Source organism: Vicia villosa, unplaced genomic scaffold (genome assembly GCF_029867415.1).
Source record: "Vicia villosa cultivar HV-30 ecotype Madison, WI unplaced genomic scaffold, Vvil1.0 ctg.000108F_1_1, whole genome shotgun sequence".
In the NCBI taxonomy this organism is placed as follows: Eukaryota; Viridiplantae; Streptophyta; class Magnoliopsida; order Fabales; family Fabaceae; genus Vicia; species Vicia villosa.
In genome coordinates, this window is record NW_026705019.1 from 1,013,839 (window position 1) to 1,033,728 (window position 19,890).

At 35.0% G+C, this 19,890-nt stretch overlaps 3 protein-coding genes and 1 non-coding gene across 4 annotated transcripts; 1 reads left to right on the forward strand and 3 right to left on the reverse strand.

The window, feature by feature from the left end:
• Positions 1 to 3,129: 3,129 nt before the first annotated feature.
• LOC131624216 (uncharacterized) lies at positions 3,130 to 6,666 on the reverse strand. Its single transcript, XM_058895177.1, has 3 exons — positions 6,535 to 6,666; positions 3,842 to 3,909; positions 3,130 to 3,490 (listed from the first exon to the last, which is right to left on the reverse strand). Exons 1-3 carry the CDS (start codon positions 6,664 to 6,666, stop codon positions 3,130 to 3,132), a joined length of 561 nt encoding a protein of 186 aa, XP_058751160.1.
• A 45-nt stretch (positions 6,667 to 6,711) lies between these two features.
• Positions 6,712 to 7,701, reverse strand: LOC131624217 (uncharacterized). The gene is made up of 2 exons (XM_058895178.1): positions 7,150 to 7,701; positions 6,712 to 7,023 (listed from the first exon to the last, which is right to left on the reverse strand). The coding sequence occupies exons 1-2, from the start codon at positions 7,699 to 7,701 to the stop codon at positions 6,712 to 6,714; spliced, it is 864 nt and encodes a 287-aa protein (XP_058751161.1).
• A 1,017-nt stretch (positions 7,702 to 8,718) lies between these two features.
• On the forward strand, positions 8,719 to 8,824 carry LOC131624224 (small nucleolar RNA R71). The gene has a single exon (XR_009290537.1). It is a non-coding gene; the product is annotated as a small nucleolar RNA R71 (small nucleolar RNA).
• Positions 8,825 to 14,885: 6,061 nt separating this feature from the next.
• Positions 14,886 to 17,292, reverse strand: LOC131624198 (2-alkenal reductase (NADP(+)-dependent)-like). The gene is made up of 5 exons (XM_058895158.1): positions 16,928 to 17,292; positions 16,667 to 16,844; positions 16,169 to 16,335; positions 15,474 to 15,556; positions 14,886 to 15,394 (listed from the first exon to the last, which is right to left on the reverse strand). Exons 1-5 carry the CDS (start codon positions 17,162 to 17,164, stop codon positions 15,016 to 15,018), a joined length of 1,044 nt encoding a protein of 347 aa, XP_058751141.1. The 5' UTR covers positions 17,165 to 17,292; the 3' UTR covers positions 14,886 to 15,015.
• Positions 17,293 to 19,890: the final 2,598 nt, after the last annotated feature.

A 19,890-nucleotide genomic window follows, 5' to 3' on the forward strand; every position in this document is an offset into this window, starting at 1 on the left:
ATAATTTTTAATTTTAGTAACATAAGTAACACTCAAAACACAAACACTATTGCAATGCTTGTAATATCTAAACGCTAATCCCCGGAAATGGCGCCATTTTGTTAAAAGGGTAAGTATTTCCTTTATTGTTTCCACAGGGATTAATGTGATATTACCATCGTTCTACAATTAAATGTGTTTTGAGCTAAGATTTTGTACGAGTTTGGTGAAATGGAATGTAGAGTGCATGATAAGTAAACAAAGATAGTAAAATAGGGTTTAAAAATGATTTGAGAAAAATGTGCCAAGATTAGTTTTTGTTAGCTTGCTTCACAAATATTCGATTGATGATGTGTATGAACTTATTAATGATTAATATAACTACGTATCCAATCGATACCGTTTATCTCTAAAGCAATATCGTGAATATTATTATATTAACTATTAGATGATCTCTCATGCCAACAATCAACATGATAATCTTAAAAGCTTGATACAAGTGATTATCAACTCACAAATCTATCTCTAGAGTTTGTTTATTGATAGATGAATATCTTTAAGGTCAAGGTTTGAAATATATCTCTCAATAGTGATTTAAAACAACAAATATAACATGAATAACAAGATATTCACCATATATTAATCATCAACCAAGTTAATACACAAAAGATTAAAAGAAATACATATTTTACAAGCTAACTACCTCTAATCTTGACACAAAAGGGTTTTAGCTCTCCATAGCCATGGAAGCTTCAACAACAAGGAACATAACAAGATTCACTAGCATCAAAACTCAAAGAAGATGAAGAAAGATGCTTGGAAAATCTTGAGTTTTTTCTCTTGAACTTTGTTTTCTCTTTTCTCTTCTTCTCTTTCCCTAGGTGTGTTATGAAAAGTATGAGTGATGGAAAGGATAAGAACACTCAAAAATATCTTCCAAGTGCCTAAAACCACAAGTCCCCAAAAATTAACTCCGCTTAGCAAACTAGGCTCGCTAAGCGGACTACCCAAAATATTTGAAAAGTAAACAGAACTCGCTTAGCGGGAATGGCCCGCTAAGCGGACTTCACAATTTGTCTCGCCCCACACCAGTCACCGGCGTGATTCTCAAAAACACATTATCACCTGCATGAAATTCCAAGTCTTTCCTCCGCTTATCATGGTAACTTTTCTTTCTAATTTGAGAAGTTTTCATCTTCTCTCGAATCAACTTCACTTTATCAGTAGTCTCTCGAACAATTTATAGTCCAGGTACTACACTCTCTCTAGATTCATGCCAACACAATGGATTCCTACACCTCCAACCATACAATGCTTCTAAAGGCGGTATTCCAATACTAGAATGGTGACTATTGTTGTAAGTGAACTCGATCAAGGGAAGATAAGTATCCCACGAACCTCCCGGCTCAAGAACACAAGCTCACAACAAATCCTCTAATGGCTAAATAGTCCTCTCTGTTTGACTATCTGTTTGAGAATGATACGCTGAAATCAACCTCAACTTAGAACCCAATTCTCCTTGTAAACCCTTCAAAATATCAAAAGTTAACCTCGGATCCCTGTCCAAAAAAAATACATAAAGGAACACCATGCAGCTTAACAATCACATTGGTATAAATCTCTACCAACTTCGATACTAGATAAATGATGTTATTAGGAATAAAATGAGCTGACTTTGTAAGCCTATCAACAATCACCCAAATCGAATCGTGTCCTCTTGAAGTATTAGGTAAACCCGTCACAAAGTCCATTGAAATTCTATCCCATTTCCATTCCGGAACTTCTAACGGTTGCATCAACCCTGCTGGCTTCTGATGTTCAAATTTTGATTTCTTACAAGTTAAACATGCATACACAAACTGCGCTATATCACGCTTCATTCCAGACCACCAAAACAAATTCTTCAAATCCTGGTACATTTTAGTAGCTCTTGGATGAATACTTAAATTACTTCTATGACCTTCTTCAAGAATTGCTCTCTCCATATCCACATCATCGGGAATACAAATTTGATTACGGAATCACAACACACCTTGCGCATCCAACTTGAAATCGCTATTCTCAGACTAGTTAATCCCAACCATTGAATCTACCACCTTCAAATCTAACTTCTGAGCTTCCTTGATACTATCCAGAAAATCATTATTAATATTTAGCATACCCAACCTGACGCTCTTCTGTGTCACCTCATAGACCAAACTCATATCTCTAAGCTGCTCAATCAATTCTAATTCCTTAACAATCATTACTGACATAGCAATGTCTTTCGGCTCAAAGCATCGGCCACAATAGCTTTTCCTGGATGATAATTCAAACTGAAATCATAGTTTTTCAACAATTCTAACCACCTTCACTGTCTCATATTCAGCTCCTTCTGATCAAACAAGTACTTTAATCTCTTATGGTCGCTAAATACTTCAAATCTAGAACCATAAAGATAATGCCTCCAAATCTTCAGTACAAACACAACTGCAGCAAGCTCTAAATCATGCGTAGGATAGATCTTCTCATGAACTCTCAACTGTCTTGATGCATAAGCAACAACTTTATCATTCTGCATAAGCACACCTCCTAAACCCATCTTAAAAGCATCACAATATACCATAAAAGATTCTTCCGAATTAGGCCATATCAAAATCAGAGCCGACGTCAATCTTTTCTTCAACTCGGTAAAACTTTCTTCACATTGAATGTCCCACACAAAAGCCATACCCTTACAAGTCAATTTAGTCAACGGAAGTGCTAACTTAGAAAAACCTTCTATAAACCTCCTGTAATAACCAGCTAACACACGAGCACCAACCAATTTATCCATCAAGTCATCTATTCTTGGTAGCGGATACTTGTTCTTGATCGTTACCTTATTCAACTACATGTAATTAATACAAAGTCTCATACTTCCATCTTTCTTCTTTACTAACAACACTGGAGCTCCCCACGGCGACACACTTGGTATGACAAACTTCTTCTCAAGTAACTCTTCCAGTTGCTTCATCAATTCTAACAATTCTGATGCAAACATCATGTATAGTGCCATAGACACAGGCCTGGTATCATGTACAAGATTAATAGAAAATTCAACTTCTCTCTCTATGGTACATCAGGAATTTCATCAGGGAAAACTTCAGGAAATTCTCGCACCACCTGCAACTAATCAATTATAGCTTGATTCTCAATAGACAATGATGCCATCAACGCAAACACTTGAACTTCTTCTTTCATTAACAAGCGCAACTGCCTAGTAGATAACCACTTAACACCTTCCTCTTCAGGAATAGAGAATCTAACCGACTTATCATAACAATTAATATGAACATGGTTATACTCTAACCAGTTCATACCTATGATCACATCCAATCCTCTTAACGACAAGCAAACAAAATCAAAAATAAAGTCTCTGTCGAAAATCGACAAGGGACACCTTAAACACACAAGAGAAGTAGTCACTGATCCCTTAGCTGGTGTATTGACGACCATCTCTCCATTCAAAGAAGACAACTTAAGACCCAATCTTTCAACACAATCAGCAGCGATAAAGCAATGAGTAGCACCAGTATCAATAATAGTAATTAAAAGAGTGCTATTAATGAAACATGTACCTCTGATGAGTCCGTCCTTACTAGCGGTCTGAGTCCCCGACAAGGCGAACACCTTTCCACCAGCTTGTTCCTTCTTTGGTTTCTGAAACTGACTACCAATGTGCCCCTGTTCACCACAGTTGAAGCAAACCATCTGCTTATGCTTGCACTCCAACGCAGAAGGTTCCTAGACTTCACTTAGCGGACCAGATCCCGCTTAGCGGACTAGCGATAATGCAGGAAAATAACAGCAAACTCAGTTCTATGAAGAAGCTCTCCCACACCTCAAAATCACTTTCAGTCTACAATTAACAACAATTATAACCAACATTGGACATCTATTAACAACAATCTATATCAAAAACATGTTTAGAACACAAATTCATGGAATCTAGCATAAATCCTAACAATTCCCAATTGCAATTCTTCCCCAAACATGGATACTACGCATACAATCAAATCCTCCCCATAATATATCATCATACAATCCCTTATCATGAAAGAATCCCACCCTTACCTTGGTTTGGATAGAAGAAAACTCTAGCTTTAATAGGGTTTTGCCCTAGCTTCTTTCCTCTTCTCTTCTCTCTGTCTCTTCTTTCACCAAATGACTCTTCTAATTTTCTATTTTCCAAATTCTATTGTTTTGTTAATCTTACTAACTTACTATTACTAATGGGCTCTAATTAACACCTTTAACACCCTTCTAAACCCGATGGAATATATTAATTAATTCAGAGTAACATGTGAAAAAGGATGCTACAATTCTACAAAAACATATTTTTAAAACACATGTCATGCCAACATGAGGAACTCAATCAATAACACTCACCGAAAACATGTTAACACAGCGGAAAAGATTCATAATTTGAATAACATTAAACCATCGTTCATCATCTCTAAAACTTAACAAGTTATTCGATCAAAATAAAATTAAGAGTTATTGAACAACTCTAAAGTAAACGTTCCTCAGTGTTACATATCAGAGCATGACACCGACACTACGAATAATAGACTAGCCTATACGCTATCCTCACCAAAGCAAAAGCAGCTACTCTTCAATCTCAAAAACATCAATAGTAAGGGTGAGTCTCATCACAATTAACAAATGTTATGAACTCATAAAAAAATAACATTTCCTAAGTATATTAATCACCCAATTGTAATATATTCAGATTTTCAGAAAAGCATTCATCATTAACAACAACACATCACCAAAATATAACACTGGAAACCATCCAATCATGTTATAGCAATATGCATATACAATGTACTGACAATATGCATGTGTTACCAAACATGGGATTAACCCATCTGACCGATCCAAACATCACTCGGATACGCCCTGCTAACACAAAATCATCACAATGGGAATTATGCTCTCCACTGATCCAACACATCACCTAGATTCAGCCACCAAAATAATTTATGAATGAATGCACAAATATAACATACTTAAAACATCACCGATCCGATGAATCACATTGTCTCGTCATAACTCACCATTATCATCACCAATAAAATATGTATATGTCACAGCACCATTCAATAATCAATCGCAACAATCATCACATCACAATATAATCATATCATAGTCACATCAATCACATTGTTACATAATACTGCATATGTCTACAATGTATAACATCACCAAATAATTTAATCAGAGTTTTTGAATAAAATCGACTACTTCCCCAAAATATCACTTAACTATATAGTATTTTTAATTATTGACACAATGCTCGAAATGGCGCTCAAAACGGACTCATGGTTCAAAAGATATGAATTTTAGAAAATATCTCTCAAAACAGCATCAGGTGTAACCGGTTATAGCATAGGCGTTACCCGGTTACGCCTTTACGTCAAACTATTCGTTATTATTGAAATTCGCCTGTAGCTGGTTGTGACATAGAGAGTAATCTGTTACAGTAGCCAAAATTGCCCTGTTTTCCCCATTCTTCCACGCGGTAATCGGTTACAGCATGGCTGCTACCCGGTTACAGTGTGCAGAGAACCAAAAATATCAGTTTTAACCAAATCTCAGCCCCTCTACTCATCGCAATTTCATTCCAATACGAATTGCACTCCAAAATAGAGCCAATTACAGCAATTTAGCATACTTCTAACATAACATAAATTCATCTAACAGCCATAATCGTTCATACGCATTTTATTGCATCAAAACACAAAATTGACCCTAAACTCCAAAATCCCAAAACCTAGAACATGTAAAATTGAGGGAACTAATCTACCCAATCAATCCTATCATTCATGAAATCATAAAAGATGATAATTGGAGAGTCCCCCCTTACCTTAGCAAGTGTTCTTGGTTCTTCCCCTTCTTCCTTCAAGGCTCTCTTTCTCGTACTCTTCTTCTTTTCTCTGACTCTTTTGATTTCCAATTTTTCAATTTTTCCTTCTTTTCTTGTTTTATAAAATTAGAGTCATTAGTTAGTAAAAACCTACCCAAATAGCACCTCCCTTCTACTAACTACACCACAAGCCCAACAACATTATTTTTCTAAAATTCTCCAATAACTCAATAAAAGCCAAATAAATCCAGTAATTAATTTAAATTCTAAGTAAATTAATAAATTGAAATATGGGGTGTTACAACACCTTCCACTTACCAACTCTAATTTTTAAGTTAGGCCCAATAACACTAATCTTACTAAATCATGTTATTTCTACTAATTCCCAATAAAGTAACATAAAACCAATTAATCACATAATTAACAATAAATCACACAACACACAATATAATAAATAATTAAAGTAAAAACGGGCGTTTCAATCTCTCTAACATTTGATCCATGAACGGTAAAGGAAAATGATCTTTCCTAGTGGCTTGATTAAGCTTTCGGTAATAAATCCACATCATCCAACCTGTCACCGTTCTTGTCGGAATCAACTCATTCTTCTCATTTGTGATCACGATCATTCCATCCTTCTTTGGTACCACTTGAATTTGGCTCACCCATGCACTATCAGAGATAGGATAAATTATTTCGACCTCTAATAGTTTTATCACTTCCTTTCTAACAACTTCTTTCATCGTAGAATTCAAGCGGCGTTGAGGTTGAGCCACCAACTTGAAGTCCTCCTCCATCATGATCTTATGCATACAATAAGCTGGACTAATCCCCTTTAAATCTTAGAGAACCCAACCTATTGCTTCCTTGTTAGCTTTTAACACATGAATCAACTTATCCTCTTCCTTTCTTAACAATGAACCACTGATGATCACCGGTTTCTTTCCACCTTCTTCAAGAAACACATATTTCAAGTGGGATGGTAACATCTTCAATTCTAACTTTTCATTATCAATCTTTGGCTCATCTTTCAACTCTTCAATCTTTGCATCAAAATGATTTATCTCTTTGGATACATCAAGATCTCGCAAACATGCTTCAATCTCTTTTTCTTCGTCTTCATTAAGAACTTCAAGAGCTTCGGTCAATGTTTTCTTGAGAGGGATAAACAAATGAACTTGTCATTCAACTTTCATAATAGCTTCCTCAGTAGCATGAATTCTAAAACAATCGCCTTTATCATTTGGATGTTTCATAGCTTCAAATAGATCAAAACAAACTTCTTCGTCTTGGAATCTCAACTTCATTAAGCCATCATCAATATCGATCATCATCCTTACCGTTTTCATGAAAGGCCTTCCAAGAATCAAGGGTGTATCAATATCTTCCTCCATGTCGATAACAACAAAATCAACGGGAAACAAGAATTTGTCCACTTTCACAAGTAAATCTTCCGCAACTCCATAAGGACGAGTTGTGGACTTATCAGCCAGTTGTAATGTCATTCTTGTTGCTTTTAAGTAAAAAGTATCTAACCTCTTCACCATGGACAATGGAATAAGATTGATACTAGAGCCCAAATCAACTAAACCTCTTCCAACATGAATATCACCAATGGTAACCGGCAAAATGACTCTTCCTGGATCGCTTTCCTTTCTCGGTAAGGTACTTTGAATAATTTCATTACACTTCGCATCAAGGATGACAGTTTCAGGCTCGTTGTTCTTTTTCTTCTTTGAAAGAATATCTTTCATGAACTTTGCGTACTTCGGCATTTGCTCCAAAGCTTCAAAAAAAGGAATGTTAATTTGCAATTGGCGGAATATGTCCATGAATAGAATATAAAGCCTTTCGTTGTCCTTCCTTAGGAGCATGTGGATACGGTAAGTTACAAACCGATGGGCTTATTCCCTTCTTGAATTTTTTTCTTCTTCCCCTCATTTTTTTCTTTCTCTGGCTCTTCTTTTTCAACTTTCTCCTTTTCAACTAAAACTTCCTCATTTTTATTTTTTTCTACTTCATTCTATTTTTCTATCCTATCCTCCTCCTTTTCAACTACATTCTAAACTACTTTCTCACTCCTTGTTACAATTGCATTGTAGTGCTCCTTTGAATTAGGTTGAGTGTTTGCTGAAAATGTTGGTCCATTTTCTTTTCGGCCAATTACTTGGGTAATTGTCCCACTTGAGTCTCTAGATTCTTAATCGCCGCTTCATTACTCTTTTGGTTCGCCATTGAAGCTTGCATAAATTGATTCAATATTTCCTCCAACTTTGAAGGCTTCTCTTTAGGAGGTGGTTGTTGATAAGGATTTTGTCTATTGAAATTCTCCGATCTCCACCCTTGGCCATATGGTTGTGCATTTTTCCTTTGTTGATACCCTCCTTGGTTTTGGTAAGGAGCTTGCCTCTGTGGGTAGCCTCCTTAGTTCTGATTTCCCATGTAATTTGCCTCTGCATTAATGGGTGGACAATATCTGGTAGGGTGCTCTCCACTACAAAGTTCACATAGAGCAACTTGTTTGTTCTAGTTGGGGAGTTCTTGTAACTCTTTAAGTTATTGGGGAAGCCTTTCTATTTGCTTGGTAAGATCCTCCACCTGCTGAGAGAGTAGTTTATTTTGAGTAAGAATTACATCATTGGTACCAAGGTCAATAACACCAGGATTCCTTTATGGAGTCCCCTAGTTGTGTTGAACTTTATGATCATTTTTTGCCATTTTTTTCAATTATTTGAATTGCTTCTTCTGTTGTCTTCGCCATCAAAGAACCTCCAACAGTAGCATCTAACAATAGTTTGGGTTGTGGTTGAAGGCCATTACAAAAAATATGAATTTGAGTAAGCTCATCAAAGCCATGACTAGGACACTTCCTCAGCATTGACTTATACCTCTCCCATGCTTCATTGAGAGATTCATTGACACCTTGAGAGAACACTGAGATAGCTGTTTTGGCTTCCAACAACCTTGATTGAGGAAAAAATCTGTCAAGAAACTTCTCTTCCAACTCATTCTAGTTTGTCATAGTTTGGGTGGGTTGGTCAAGACACTAATCCTTAGCTTTTCCTATCAACGATTGAGGAAACAACCTCTTGAAAACCTGCTCTTCCTCCCGTTCGAGAGCTACGACCGCACTAGCAATCTCATAGAACTTTGTCAAGTGAGTATACGGGTCTTCATGATCAAGACCTGAAAAAGGACTAGCATACAATAGCTGAAGAATGTCAGTCTTCATCTCTGAATTTCTTACGTTGTTATCATTTCTTGCAAATTGAGCCGCTCTCCTCGGACTATTTGCACATGAACCTATTTGGGGTGCTGGTGGTGGTGGATCACCTTCCATCTCTTCTTCAATAACTTGAGAAGTTGACAAAGTAGTGGCTTCTTGTCTTAACCTCTTTTATTTGACTAATTTCCTCCTTCTTCTTGTTTTGCTATTTAGTCTACGTGCTATCCTTTCAATCTCGGGACTAAAGAGGACTTGGTCTGCAGGTACACTTCCTCGCATAAACAAAAGCTGAAACACTAACCAAACAAGTGAACCAAGATAGGGAATAATTTTTAATTTTAGTAACATAAGTAACACTCAAAACACAAACACTATTGCAATGCTTGTAATATCTAAACGCTAATCCCCGGAAATGGCGCCATTTTGTTAAAAGGGTAAGTATTTCCTTTATTGTTTCCACAGGGATTAATGTGATATTACCATCGTTCTACAATTAAATGTGTTTTGAGCTAAGATTTTGTACGAGTTTGGTGAAATGGAATGTAGAGTGCATGATAAGTAAACAAAGATAGTAAAATAGGGTTTAAAAATGATTTGAGAAAAATGTGCCAAGATTAGTTTTTGTTAGCTTGCTTCACAAATATTCGATTGATGATGTGTATGAACTTATTAATGATTAATATAACTACGTATCCAATCGATACCGTTTATCTCTAAAGCAATATCGTGAATATTATCATATTAACTATTAGATGATCTCTCATGCCAACAATCAACATGATAATCTTAAAAGCTTGATACAAGTGATTATCAACTCACAAATCTATCTCTAGAGTTTGTTTATTGATAGATGAATATCTTTAAGGTCAAGGTTTGAAATATATCTCTCAATAGTGATTTAAAACAACAAATATAACATGAATAACAAGATATTCACCATATATTAATCATCAACCAAGTTAATACACAAAAGATTAAAAGAAATACATATTTTACAAGCTAACTACCTCTAATCTTGACACAAAAGGGTTTTAGCTCTCCATAGCCATGGAAGCTTCAACAACAAGGAACATAACAAGATTCACTAGCATCAAAACTCAAAGAAGATGAAGAAGGATGCTTGGAAAATCTTGAGTTTTTTCTCTTGAACTTTGTTTTCTCTTTTCTCTTCTTCTCTTTCCCTAGGGGTGTTATGAAAAGTATGAGTGATGGAAAGGATAAGAACACTCAAAAATATCTTCCAAGTGCCTAAAACCACAAGTCCCCAAAAATTAACTCCGCTTAGCAAACTAGGCTCGCTAAGCGGACTACCCAAAATATTTGAAAAGTAAACAGAACTCGCTTAGCGGGAATGGCCCGCTAAGCGGACTTCACAATTTGTCTCGCCTCTATTTCTAGTTCAACAAAGCGCGCTTGAAGCTGGGTTAATGAAAGTGACCTTCGCTAAGCGATATTGGCTCGCTAGGAGGACTTGAAATAGGCTTCACTTCTGTTTCTAGTTCTGCAAAGCGCGCTTGAAGGTCGCTTAGCGGACTTGCTAATTTTCAACTTCTTCATTTTGAATCCAAGCCTCTTCTAAGCCAATTCCTTCCACAATTTCCATTCCACTCTTGCCAAAAACTCAAACACCTATAAAAAGAAAATGAAAGTCAAGAAACTTAATATTTACAATCAAAACAAAAATTTATATATTTACAAAAGTATCATGCATAATTGATTAAAAACTTGGGAAAAGAGTTAAAGAATACCACAAAAGCTATGAACAAAATAGGTACAAATTGGATTCTAACAGCAGACGAAAAATAAAACTAAAATGGTGAAATTTATGTACCTTGGGACCTACAGTCCCAGGGCTAGAGTCTCCACTCTTAGCCTGTTATAGAAGTCGATCAGATTGAGGTATAGGATAAATCTAAAATACCGCTGGAGGAGTAGTTTTCTCTGCCTTAGTCTTGAGGGCCTTCGACGCGAGATGAGTAAGGACCTCAGTAATATTTTGTTTCTTTTTCACCTTTTTCAAAGGCTTGGTGGTATCTAGTGAAAGATCGTCATTAGAGTCAGAGAATTCAACTTTAGGTTCTTGTTGTTGTTTGCGCTTTTTGGGTGTTGCTGGTGGTTTCCTTGTTGTCTGGAAAAGAACACGTCAAAAGGTTAGAAATCAAGGAAGAGACTATGTGTAAAGTGTACCTTTAGTGTTACCATTTTCTTGGCATCCTAAACTTTTATTTGGACAAATCTTTTGGTTGTAGATGATGTTTTCTTGGGAATTTTTACATCTACAAGAAAACCAAAACAGTTATCACGAGAAAAGAATGAAAAATTGAAGAAAAAAGGTTAGTAGAAAAACCTTTCATTCCACACCTTTAAGTATCCGAGAAATAACTCGAACATGTTCTAGGCCAATATGAAGGTGCTCTTTGAAACTTTTCAAAGTATGCTTAGTCGGAACCACTCGCTGAGCACGCTTTTTTAATTCTTCTCGAAGGTTATTTACAAAGTCCCCACATACGAACCAGACTGGAAATGTAGGGCTGAAAGCCACACCAAATTCAGTGGTTGGTAGTCAAGGGAATTTGGGAGGATACATGTTAAAATTTGTTTCTTATCATTTTTCAGGTGTAACGCACAAAGGCAGTTTTAAAGTACCCATTATCTTGATAAATTTTTCCTTAAAAGTAATTGCGGCTTCACAGGTGACTCGACTAAGATCATCAGGCCTGTAGGAAATTTCAAAGTATTTTTGGAATGCTTGAATTTCTTTGATATAGGTCGAATTACCTTTCTTGGCCTTCTCCTGCACAAAAGCAAAAGTCTTGGTGAGATGCTGAGTAAATGCAGCAACATCATAATATTCCTCGGAATAATAATCATGCGACCAGATGTCGAACTCTTGAGTGCAGAGGAAGTAGGGTTTAAACCCCACAGGATTAAGTTTGGTTCAACCCGAGTATCTAGATAGATACTTGTTGCTATCAGCCTCTGAGTGGATCTTGTTGTATAGAAAGAGGGCATTCTTCTTGGTGAAGAGAGGTTTTGGTAGAATTTGAATCAAGTCAAACTGTTGGGACACCCTGTTAAGTTGGTAACTTAGCAAGGTGATTTGGTTCTTCCATGGACATAGGCTAGGAGGTAGTACTCTAGGGGTAAGAAACGATGTCCATATGGCAATAGATTTCGCCTCTTGATCTTTCGACGGAGCAGGGAATTTGCGTGTGAACCATTCAGGTCAACATTTTCTGGTGGCGAAGGGAGCCATAGACTGAGTGAAGTTATAACACTTCTCAAACACCATCACATAACTGTTGAAGGTTTGTTGAAGATTATGTCCTTCGTCACTTGGCGTTAGTTGAGCCAAACATGTTCCTTCGACCCTCCTATTCTTGATTTCATCTGATTCTGCATCAATAGGGTTGAGGTTTGGTAAAGATGCTTCGAAAGTGGCAATTTCATCCACAGTTGAAGCAATCAGTAAACCGTAAACTTCCTTTTTTCTTGGGGTTCTTGAGGACATTTACTCCGTCGCCCAGAGACTCAAAAAGGTGAGCCAAAATCATTTCACTTAGGCAGAGGTCATGCCTAGCATGAAGTTGGTTCGCCACTTGAAGGGATCTCGAGCAGAAAATGTAGCGAGTTAGCCATAGAGCAAGGAACGCAATATGCTATCGATCAGATACTTCGTCAGACTTTTTGTCATGGTAGTGTTAGATGTGAGTGTTGTATGCAGCTATAGAAACGTTGAATTCAACTAAGTCCTCAGCCATATAGGTTGGGTCAAAAGTAACACCAGTGGGTTTAAGCCCAACAATGATAGCTACTTCAAAGAGGGTTGGTGTTATCATTCCACAAGGAAGATGAAAAGTATGGTGGGTGTTATCCCAGAAATATAAGGAAGAAGCTAGAATGGATTGGCAATAGACAGGTCATACTTTCGACAACTTGATCAAGTAAAAAATGCCCATATCTTTCCAAATTTGGGATTCTTCTTTTCTACTTTTTCTAGCCAACCTAAGTAATCAGTGGGGTCTTTGAACAAAGGGCAAGATCGAAAAACCCTAAAGCCATTATTCATATATGTCAACTTAAAAGGCTCATTCGTCAAAGGATTTCCTTGTTGATCAGGGTGAGGGTTTTCCTTATTATGAACCTCATCTTTAGCCTTATGTTTTATAGTGTTCGCAATGGGTTTATACCTATAGTAAGTTTAAAAAAACTGCTTAAGTTTCTTAGGATCAGTATTTCGGTCTGCTATAGGTCCTAATATTGCATGTGTTTTACGAGTATTAGAAATAGGAAGTAATACTTGGGATTGATAGATTCTCCATTGATGCAGTAAAAAATTGCAGAAAAACGGGTGTGAATGGAGAGGAAGATGAAGAAAAGAGAGATGGAGCTTGCAGAAAATCGAATAGGGAGAAAAGTGTTTGAAATGAAAGGAAGAGATATTTATAGAGTATGAAAGAAGGGACTGTTTCACTTCTGCGGTGATGGATGATTTGTGAGTGGGACGCGTGTCGATCGGAGGGTCTATGATGAGATAGTGGAAGTTATAGCTACCCACGATCTCCTAGGAACTAAGAGTATCATGATTGAGAAAAAGATTCACATGTGAGGTCTAAAGAGACATTTTGAGAAAAGCGTCATAATGACTATAATGTCATTGGAGCTGATGGGTTTATGACATCGAAATGAGCATTCAAAAAATGCCTTTTTCTTAAGTATGACGAAAATGACATTTTTGGGGGGCAATTCGTTGGCTGGAAGTTTTCGACGCCAAGTTTGTCTTAATACAATAAGGAAGAAAAGAAATGTCTTGAATGATGTTATGAGCTTTTCAAAAGGAAAGTCCATTGGAAAAGTCTAGTCGAAGTCACCTCTGCACAAGAGGGATATGTTGGATGGGAATTAGAAATGTTTTCTAAGTTTAAGGTGTAATTCGACGAACAGTACAGTACGTTCGACGGAGTTGGTTTGGATTTGTAAAAGGAATAACTAAATTTCTTCCTTATCCGGTTTCGGTAGAAGACGTGTGGAGCCTCAATGTGAATGAAAGACATGTTGAGCGAAATGTGTTGTGTTTTGGGAGAAAGACCGTTGATGATGGTTATTTCGACTTAGTATATATATATGAGCCTTAATGTTAGGAATCCAGGGGTGTTCCATCATTTGTACAAAATCTCACAAATAGTCAAAGTATCTGCATTATTGAGAAATAGTCACTGAGAAATGTATGTGTAAACACCATATTTTATCCAGTTTGCAATTTACTTTACATTTCCAGAATTCATTACTTCTTGCAATTTATTTTCAAGTGTTCCTTACTGCGTTTCTTTTACAATTTTGCAAAGTTACATCATAATAACTTAAGACAAACAATCTTAAAGGAGATGAATGATGTCGATGTGTTCTTACTCGAAGAAATAATAGTCTAAACACAAAAGCACATGTCCTAGGATTTACTGGTTGATCCTGCGAATAAACCATGTCATTGAAGACCAAAGATTATTTACCAATTTTCACTGCAAACAATACCCCCTCTAAACCGTTCCTCTCCTCCATATTCCTACCCAACATCATGTAGTTGTATTCTAAATAAAGTTACAAATTTGATAGCTAAATTATATTATGAAGTACGGTTGAATTCTTTCATGTCTTTGCCATTTAATGCAATCTAAAAACAAGTCATATCAAAGATGTGGAAAAGTAACACCTCATCCAAGATCAATGTGTTCGGGTGGCAAACCTTACTTGATAAACTCACAACAAAAATCTTTTGGAAAAGAGGAATATTGATTGACAATGAAGACACAATGTGTTCATTCTTTAGGAAATCAAATGTTAAACAATCATAAATAAATATTATACAATCTAAACATCACTGTAATTTCTTGAAATTGAAATCTCTCATCTCCCATTCACTCATTTATGAATCTTCTAATTTTATAATTCTCTTTCCAATGTTATCTCCATTGAAGAGTTCAATAAAACCAGAAGGGATGCTTTCCACTCCCAATGACACCTCTTCAATCACCTGCAACTTACCAGCACGAAGGTAATCAAATGTTTTAGCCAAAAAATCTGCAAAAACATCCATAAAGTCACTACATAAAAATCCTCTAATGGTGATTCTCTTGTACACAACATCCATCATATTTGGTAAAGCTCTCTTTCCAGCATCCATGTACTCAGAGATTACACCACAAACAGCCACTCTACCAAATGCTTTCATGTTAGCAATTGCTGCTTCTAGCATTTTTCCTCCAACATTGTCAAAATATACATCAATTCCATCAGGAAAGTACCTGTAAAATCACTTTTTTTTTTTTAATTTGAAAAGAATATTATACTTTAGATTCTATCTTCTATCACTAATCAATAAACCTTTTGAGAGTAGAGTTTAGATCTTTTTCTTCCTTGTAGTTGAATGCATCGTCGAATCCCAATGTTTCTTTGAGTAATGCAACCTAAGATAAATCATTCATGGGTTTCAACTTAATCACATATTAGAAATACACTTAAACTAGAATACTAAAGGGTTAAATACGTTTTTAGTCCCTATAAATATGCGACCCTGCATTTTTAGTCCTTATAAAATTTTCCTTCAATGAATGGTCCTTCTAAACTTTTTATGCATGCAATTTCAGTCCCTGCTATTTTCTAAAATTTTAAAACCTGTTTAATTACCTTTTAATTTTTAAATTTTTGAATAATTTTTTTATATATATGTTTAGAATACTGTAAAATATTTATTTACCAAGTTTTAGAATTTTTTAAAACGAGAAGAATTAAATATAAATTTTTCAAATTTCAAAAAATAATGATAAAAGTAATGAAAATCTCAACTTAGAAATTAAATTTTGAGTTTCTTTTTTTTCCAGGAACTTTTTAAAACATTATCAACATGTCTGCAAAACAATCATTCTAAAATACACATTGGTTTGACAGTAGGACTGAAACTAGATGCATAATAATTTTATAAGGACCATTCATTAAATGAAAATTTTATAGGGACTAAAAATGCAGGATCGCATATTTATAGGGACTAAAAACATATTTAATCCAATACTAAACCTCACCTTCTTATGGCTCCCAGCACTGCCAACAACGTAGCAACCAAATAGCTTTGCATATTGTCCTACCAAATTTCCAACTGATCCGGACGCTGCCGAAACAAATACCTTTTCACCTTTTTGGAGTTTGCACAGTTGGAAAAGACCTACATATGCAGACAATCCACTGCAACCTGAAATAAAGAAGGAAAAAAAAACTTGTAATCCTTCCAATTTCATATTTATGGAAGTTCAAATTGATTTAAGTATATAACAACAACAACCAAGTCTTTTGTTATTAAGTCGATATCGGCAACATAGATCAAATAACGCTATAATGTTTTATTTAAGTATATAATAGTTTTTCTTAGTCGTCTTCTATTTCTGGTTGTTTGACTTTTTTTTCCATCTTACAACAGAATTTACTGGTCTTCTCTCTACATGCTCAAACCAATTAAGTCTATTTTTCACCATTTAGTGGCCAAAAATGTGTCAAGTATAATTACCTCTAATAAAGAAACATACCTAGAACTCCAAGATAATAGGAGAGTGGAAATTCAGTGGAATCTATTTTATTGGTTATGCTTTGTTCCTTAACCACACTATACTGAGCCCAAGTGAATGATCCCATAACCAAATCATCTTTCTGAAACTTAGGATTTCCAGAAGCCACAACTTTTCCAATAACAGGAGCAACAATAGCCTGGAAAGTGAAGTGTCACTGTCAGCTTATAACAACATAATACATTTTTCCATTCAGTTTTATAACAAAATATAAAAGATTACCTGGCCTGGAATAATTTGAGCTGCGGCTGTAATAGAATTCTGAGAAGGACTGGAGGGTTTCATGCGGTTAATCTGATAAGGGTCAACAGATATATACAGATTCTTGACAATGATATCATCAGATCCTTGGTCAACAGATAGAGTAAAATCCTCTTCTGTTTTAATCTCAAAATGGTACTCTTCAGGGGGACCATCAAAGCTGTCCTTAATCACTACGTATTTGTTGCTCACTCCCATTTTTCTACTCAATCTGATTTCTATCCACTCAGATTAGTGGGATAAGAAGGAATTGATTTCTATGCACTCAGATTAGTGCGATAAGAAATTTCCTTATCCTTCTTTTTTTCTATGGGTCCACTCATAATCTTTATTAGTCCACTATGTAACTATATAGAAAAGTCATAGGTCTCAAAATGACTTCTCTATAATTATTTGCCAAAAGGAACAAATAGCGATCTAAAAGCCTATCAGAGTTGCTATTTTTACACTAAAAAACTGACACCGTATCCCTACACCAACCAAAATACATCAAGCATGTGTGTTTGTTTGTATCAAGAATAAAAAAGAGGAATGATATAAGTACACTATATTTAACACATACACCGTATTTTCATACTCTATAGTCTAGTTATTTTATTAATTTATAAAAATTAAAATTTGTGTCATGCATAAAACCTAGCATGGAAAATACGGTGTAGAGCTAGGTGTAACATTTCTGGTGTCATGATAGTATGACTCAAAAAAAAAAATTTAAGAAATATGATGAAAAAACAAAACCGTATATTTATACCGCGTAGGTGTCAATTAATAAGGTAAGAATAACATTCCTCAAAAGCCTGTTATAGAAAAGAGGTCTAAAGGCCCTGCATAAATTGAAAATTTTATTCTCTCATAACTCATTCCTCTTGATTGATTAATAAATAAATAAAGACATCACAAATCTAAGATTTAATTATTGACAAAAAAATTTATTGATAACTATTAAAAATATATATCATAAATACTAGGAGATAAATATTTATCCCAAATAAAAATTAAAATTATAGAGTGAAAATTTATTATTAATGTATAAAAAAATATAAAATAAATATTTGTCATTAATTAATTCTAAAAAACTTAAAATTAAATGTACTTTTAGTCCCCTGTTTATGTGATTTTAACTTCTTCTTTTTTTTCCTATGGATTTTGTTGGTTCCCTTCTACTTTTGTATAGGGCTATTTATGGTATGGCTAGGTAAGAAAACTGAATTATAATAAAAGGTCATCCGAACTGAACTGAACCATTTTAATTTGTCTAGAATTGAAATGAACTAAAATTATTGGTATGATATAATGGTTTGGAATTCCAAATCGTATTGAACTATTTGAAGATAATATTTTCTCAAATTGAACAATTTGTTAAAGAATCGAACCGTTATATTTATTTTTGAATTTATTTTAATAAAAAAAATCATTTTAAACATGTTTTTAGCAATTTTTTTGGTTGCTAAACATATTTTTAATATATTATTTTACAGATTTTTTTACAATCAAAATTACTAAACGATCGAAATCAAAATCACAAATCCATTCAAAAATATATTTGCATTTATAAAAATATATGCATTTATAAAAATATATTTGCAGAATAAAGTATAATTAGATGTTCATTTATTATATTGTCTATATATTTACAATTAAGAATTTTTAAAAATATAAATTGAGATTTTCTTTAGTTACTTTCTTTAAAAATCATTTATATCTTAATATAACCAAAATATTTTTAAACTTTTTATCATTTCATGTTAGTTAAAAGACCAGTCTAGTGCTATACTAGTAATTGCTAATATATTTTTCAGTTTTCTTATTTTAAAAATAATGATTCAGTTTTGGTTTATGTTTGGTTATTTGTAATTTGGTTTGATTTTGTTGGGACTCCGACAAACTTTAAATTTAAGTTGAGTATTGATCAGTGTCCCAGTACTGATGTCGAAAGAGCTTATATGAATAACATTCCATATGCTAATATAGTAGGTTCTTTGATGTATGTTATGGTCTGTACTAGAACCGACATAGCATATGCAGTAAGTCTTGTAAGCATAATTTCGACTGCTTTCTATCTCTTCGAATGTCAATTCCAAGAATCTTGGATGCAACTCCCAGAGCCTTCATATCGTTCTCTTTATTGAGTTCAACCTTCACCCTCATCACATCTTCGGCATTGTTGCTTTCTATGAGAATATCATCCATATAAAGCAACAAAATAACAAATGAATTATCAGGTCGAAATCAGAAGTAAACACAGTGGTCGAACTGGTTTCTAAAAAACTTATGCGTGCCATTAATTTGTCGAACTTCCTATTCTACTGTCGAGGAGATTGTTTCAATCCATATAACGATCTTTTTAGCTTGCACACATAATCTTCCTTCCCCATTTTTGACATACCCTTCAGGTTGCTTCATCGGGATTGTTTCGTCTAGATCACCATATAAGAACTCAGTCTTCACATTCATTTGTTCCAGTTCAAGATCGAACTGTGCCATTATGGCAAGCAACATTCGAATGGATTTGTGCTTCAAAACAGGAGAAAACACATCATTGAAGTCGACACCTTCTTTATGAGTAAAACCCCTTGCGGTCAACCTTGCCTTGTATCTTTTCGATGCCACTCCTTCAATTCCTTCCTTAACTTTAAAAATCCCTTTAGAGCTGACTAACCTTGCTCCGGGAGGCTTCTTGATCAGATCTCAAGTGTGATTATTATGAAGAGATTTCATCTTATCATTCATGGCGTTCATCCATTCAGTCTTATTTCGACTCCTCATAACTTCCTTATAGTCTCTAAGTTCTTCGTCTAGAACCTCACTTACAGAGATTAGGGCATAATCTATGAGATCTGCATACCCAAGTCTCTGAGGTGGCTTGATGACTCTTCTCGACCTATCTCTTGAAAATAGGTAGTCATCGAAAATTTCTTAAACTT

Bases quoted from the DNA above. Each gene is read 5' to 3' on its own strand.
- LOC131624216 (XM_058895177.1), bottom strand. From the start codon at position 6,666: ATGGAGGAGGACTTCAAGTTGGTGGCTCAACCTCAACGCCGCTTGAAT. The intron at 3,910-6,534 runs GTGAGCCAAATT...TTTTTGATATAG, and splicing joins CTATCTCTGATAGTGCATGG to ATTGTTGTTAATAGATGTCC. The intron at 3,491-3,841 runs GTGTGGGAGAGC...TTGTGTTGAAAG, and splicing joins AGACTGAAAGTGATTTTGAG to ATTGGGTCTTAAGTTGTCTT.
- LOC131624217 (XM_058895178.1), bottom strand. From the start codon at position 7,701: ATGGACATATTCCGCCAATTGCAAATTAACATTCCTTTTTTTGAAGCT. The intron at 7,024-7,149 runs GTTTGTTTTGAT...ATCCCTCTCAAG, and splicing joins TGAGATTCCAAGACGAAGAA to AAAACATTGACCGAAGCTCT.
- LOC131624198 (XM_058895158.1), bottom strand. From the start codon at position 17,164: ATGGGAGTGAGCAACAAATACGTAGTGATTAAGGACAGCTTTGATGGT. The intron at 16,845-16,927 runs GTAATCTTTTAT...TTCACTTTCCAG, and splicing joins CTCAAATTATTCCAGGCCAG to GCTATTGTTGCTCCTGTTAT. The intron at 15,395-15,473 runs GTTTATTGATTA...GTGATTTTACAG, and splicing joins CTAAACTCTACTCTCAAAAG to GTACTTTCCTGATGGAATTG.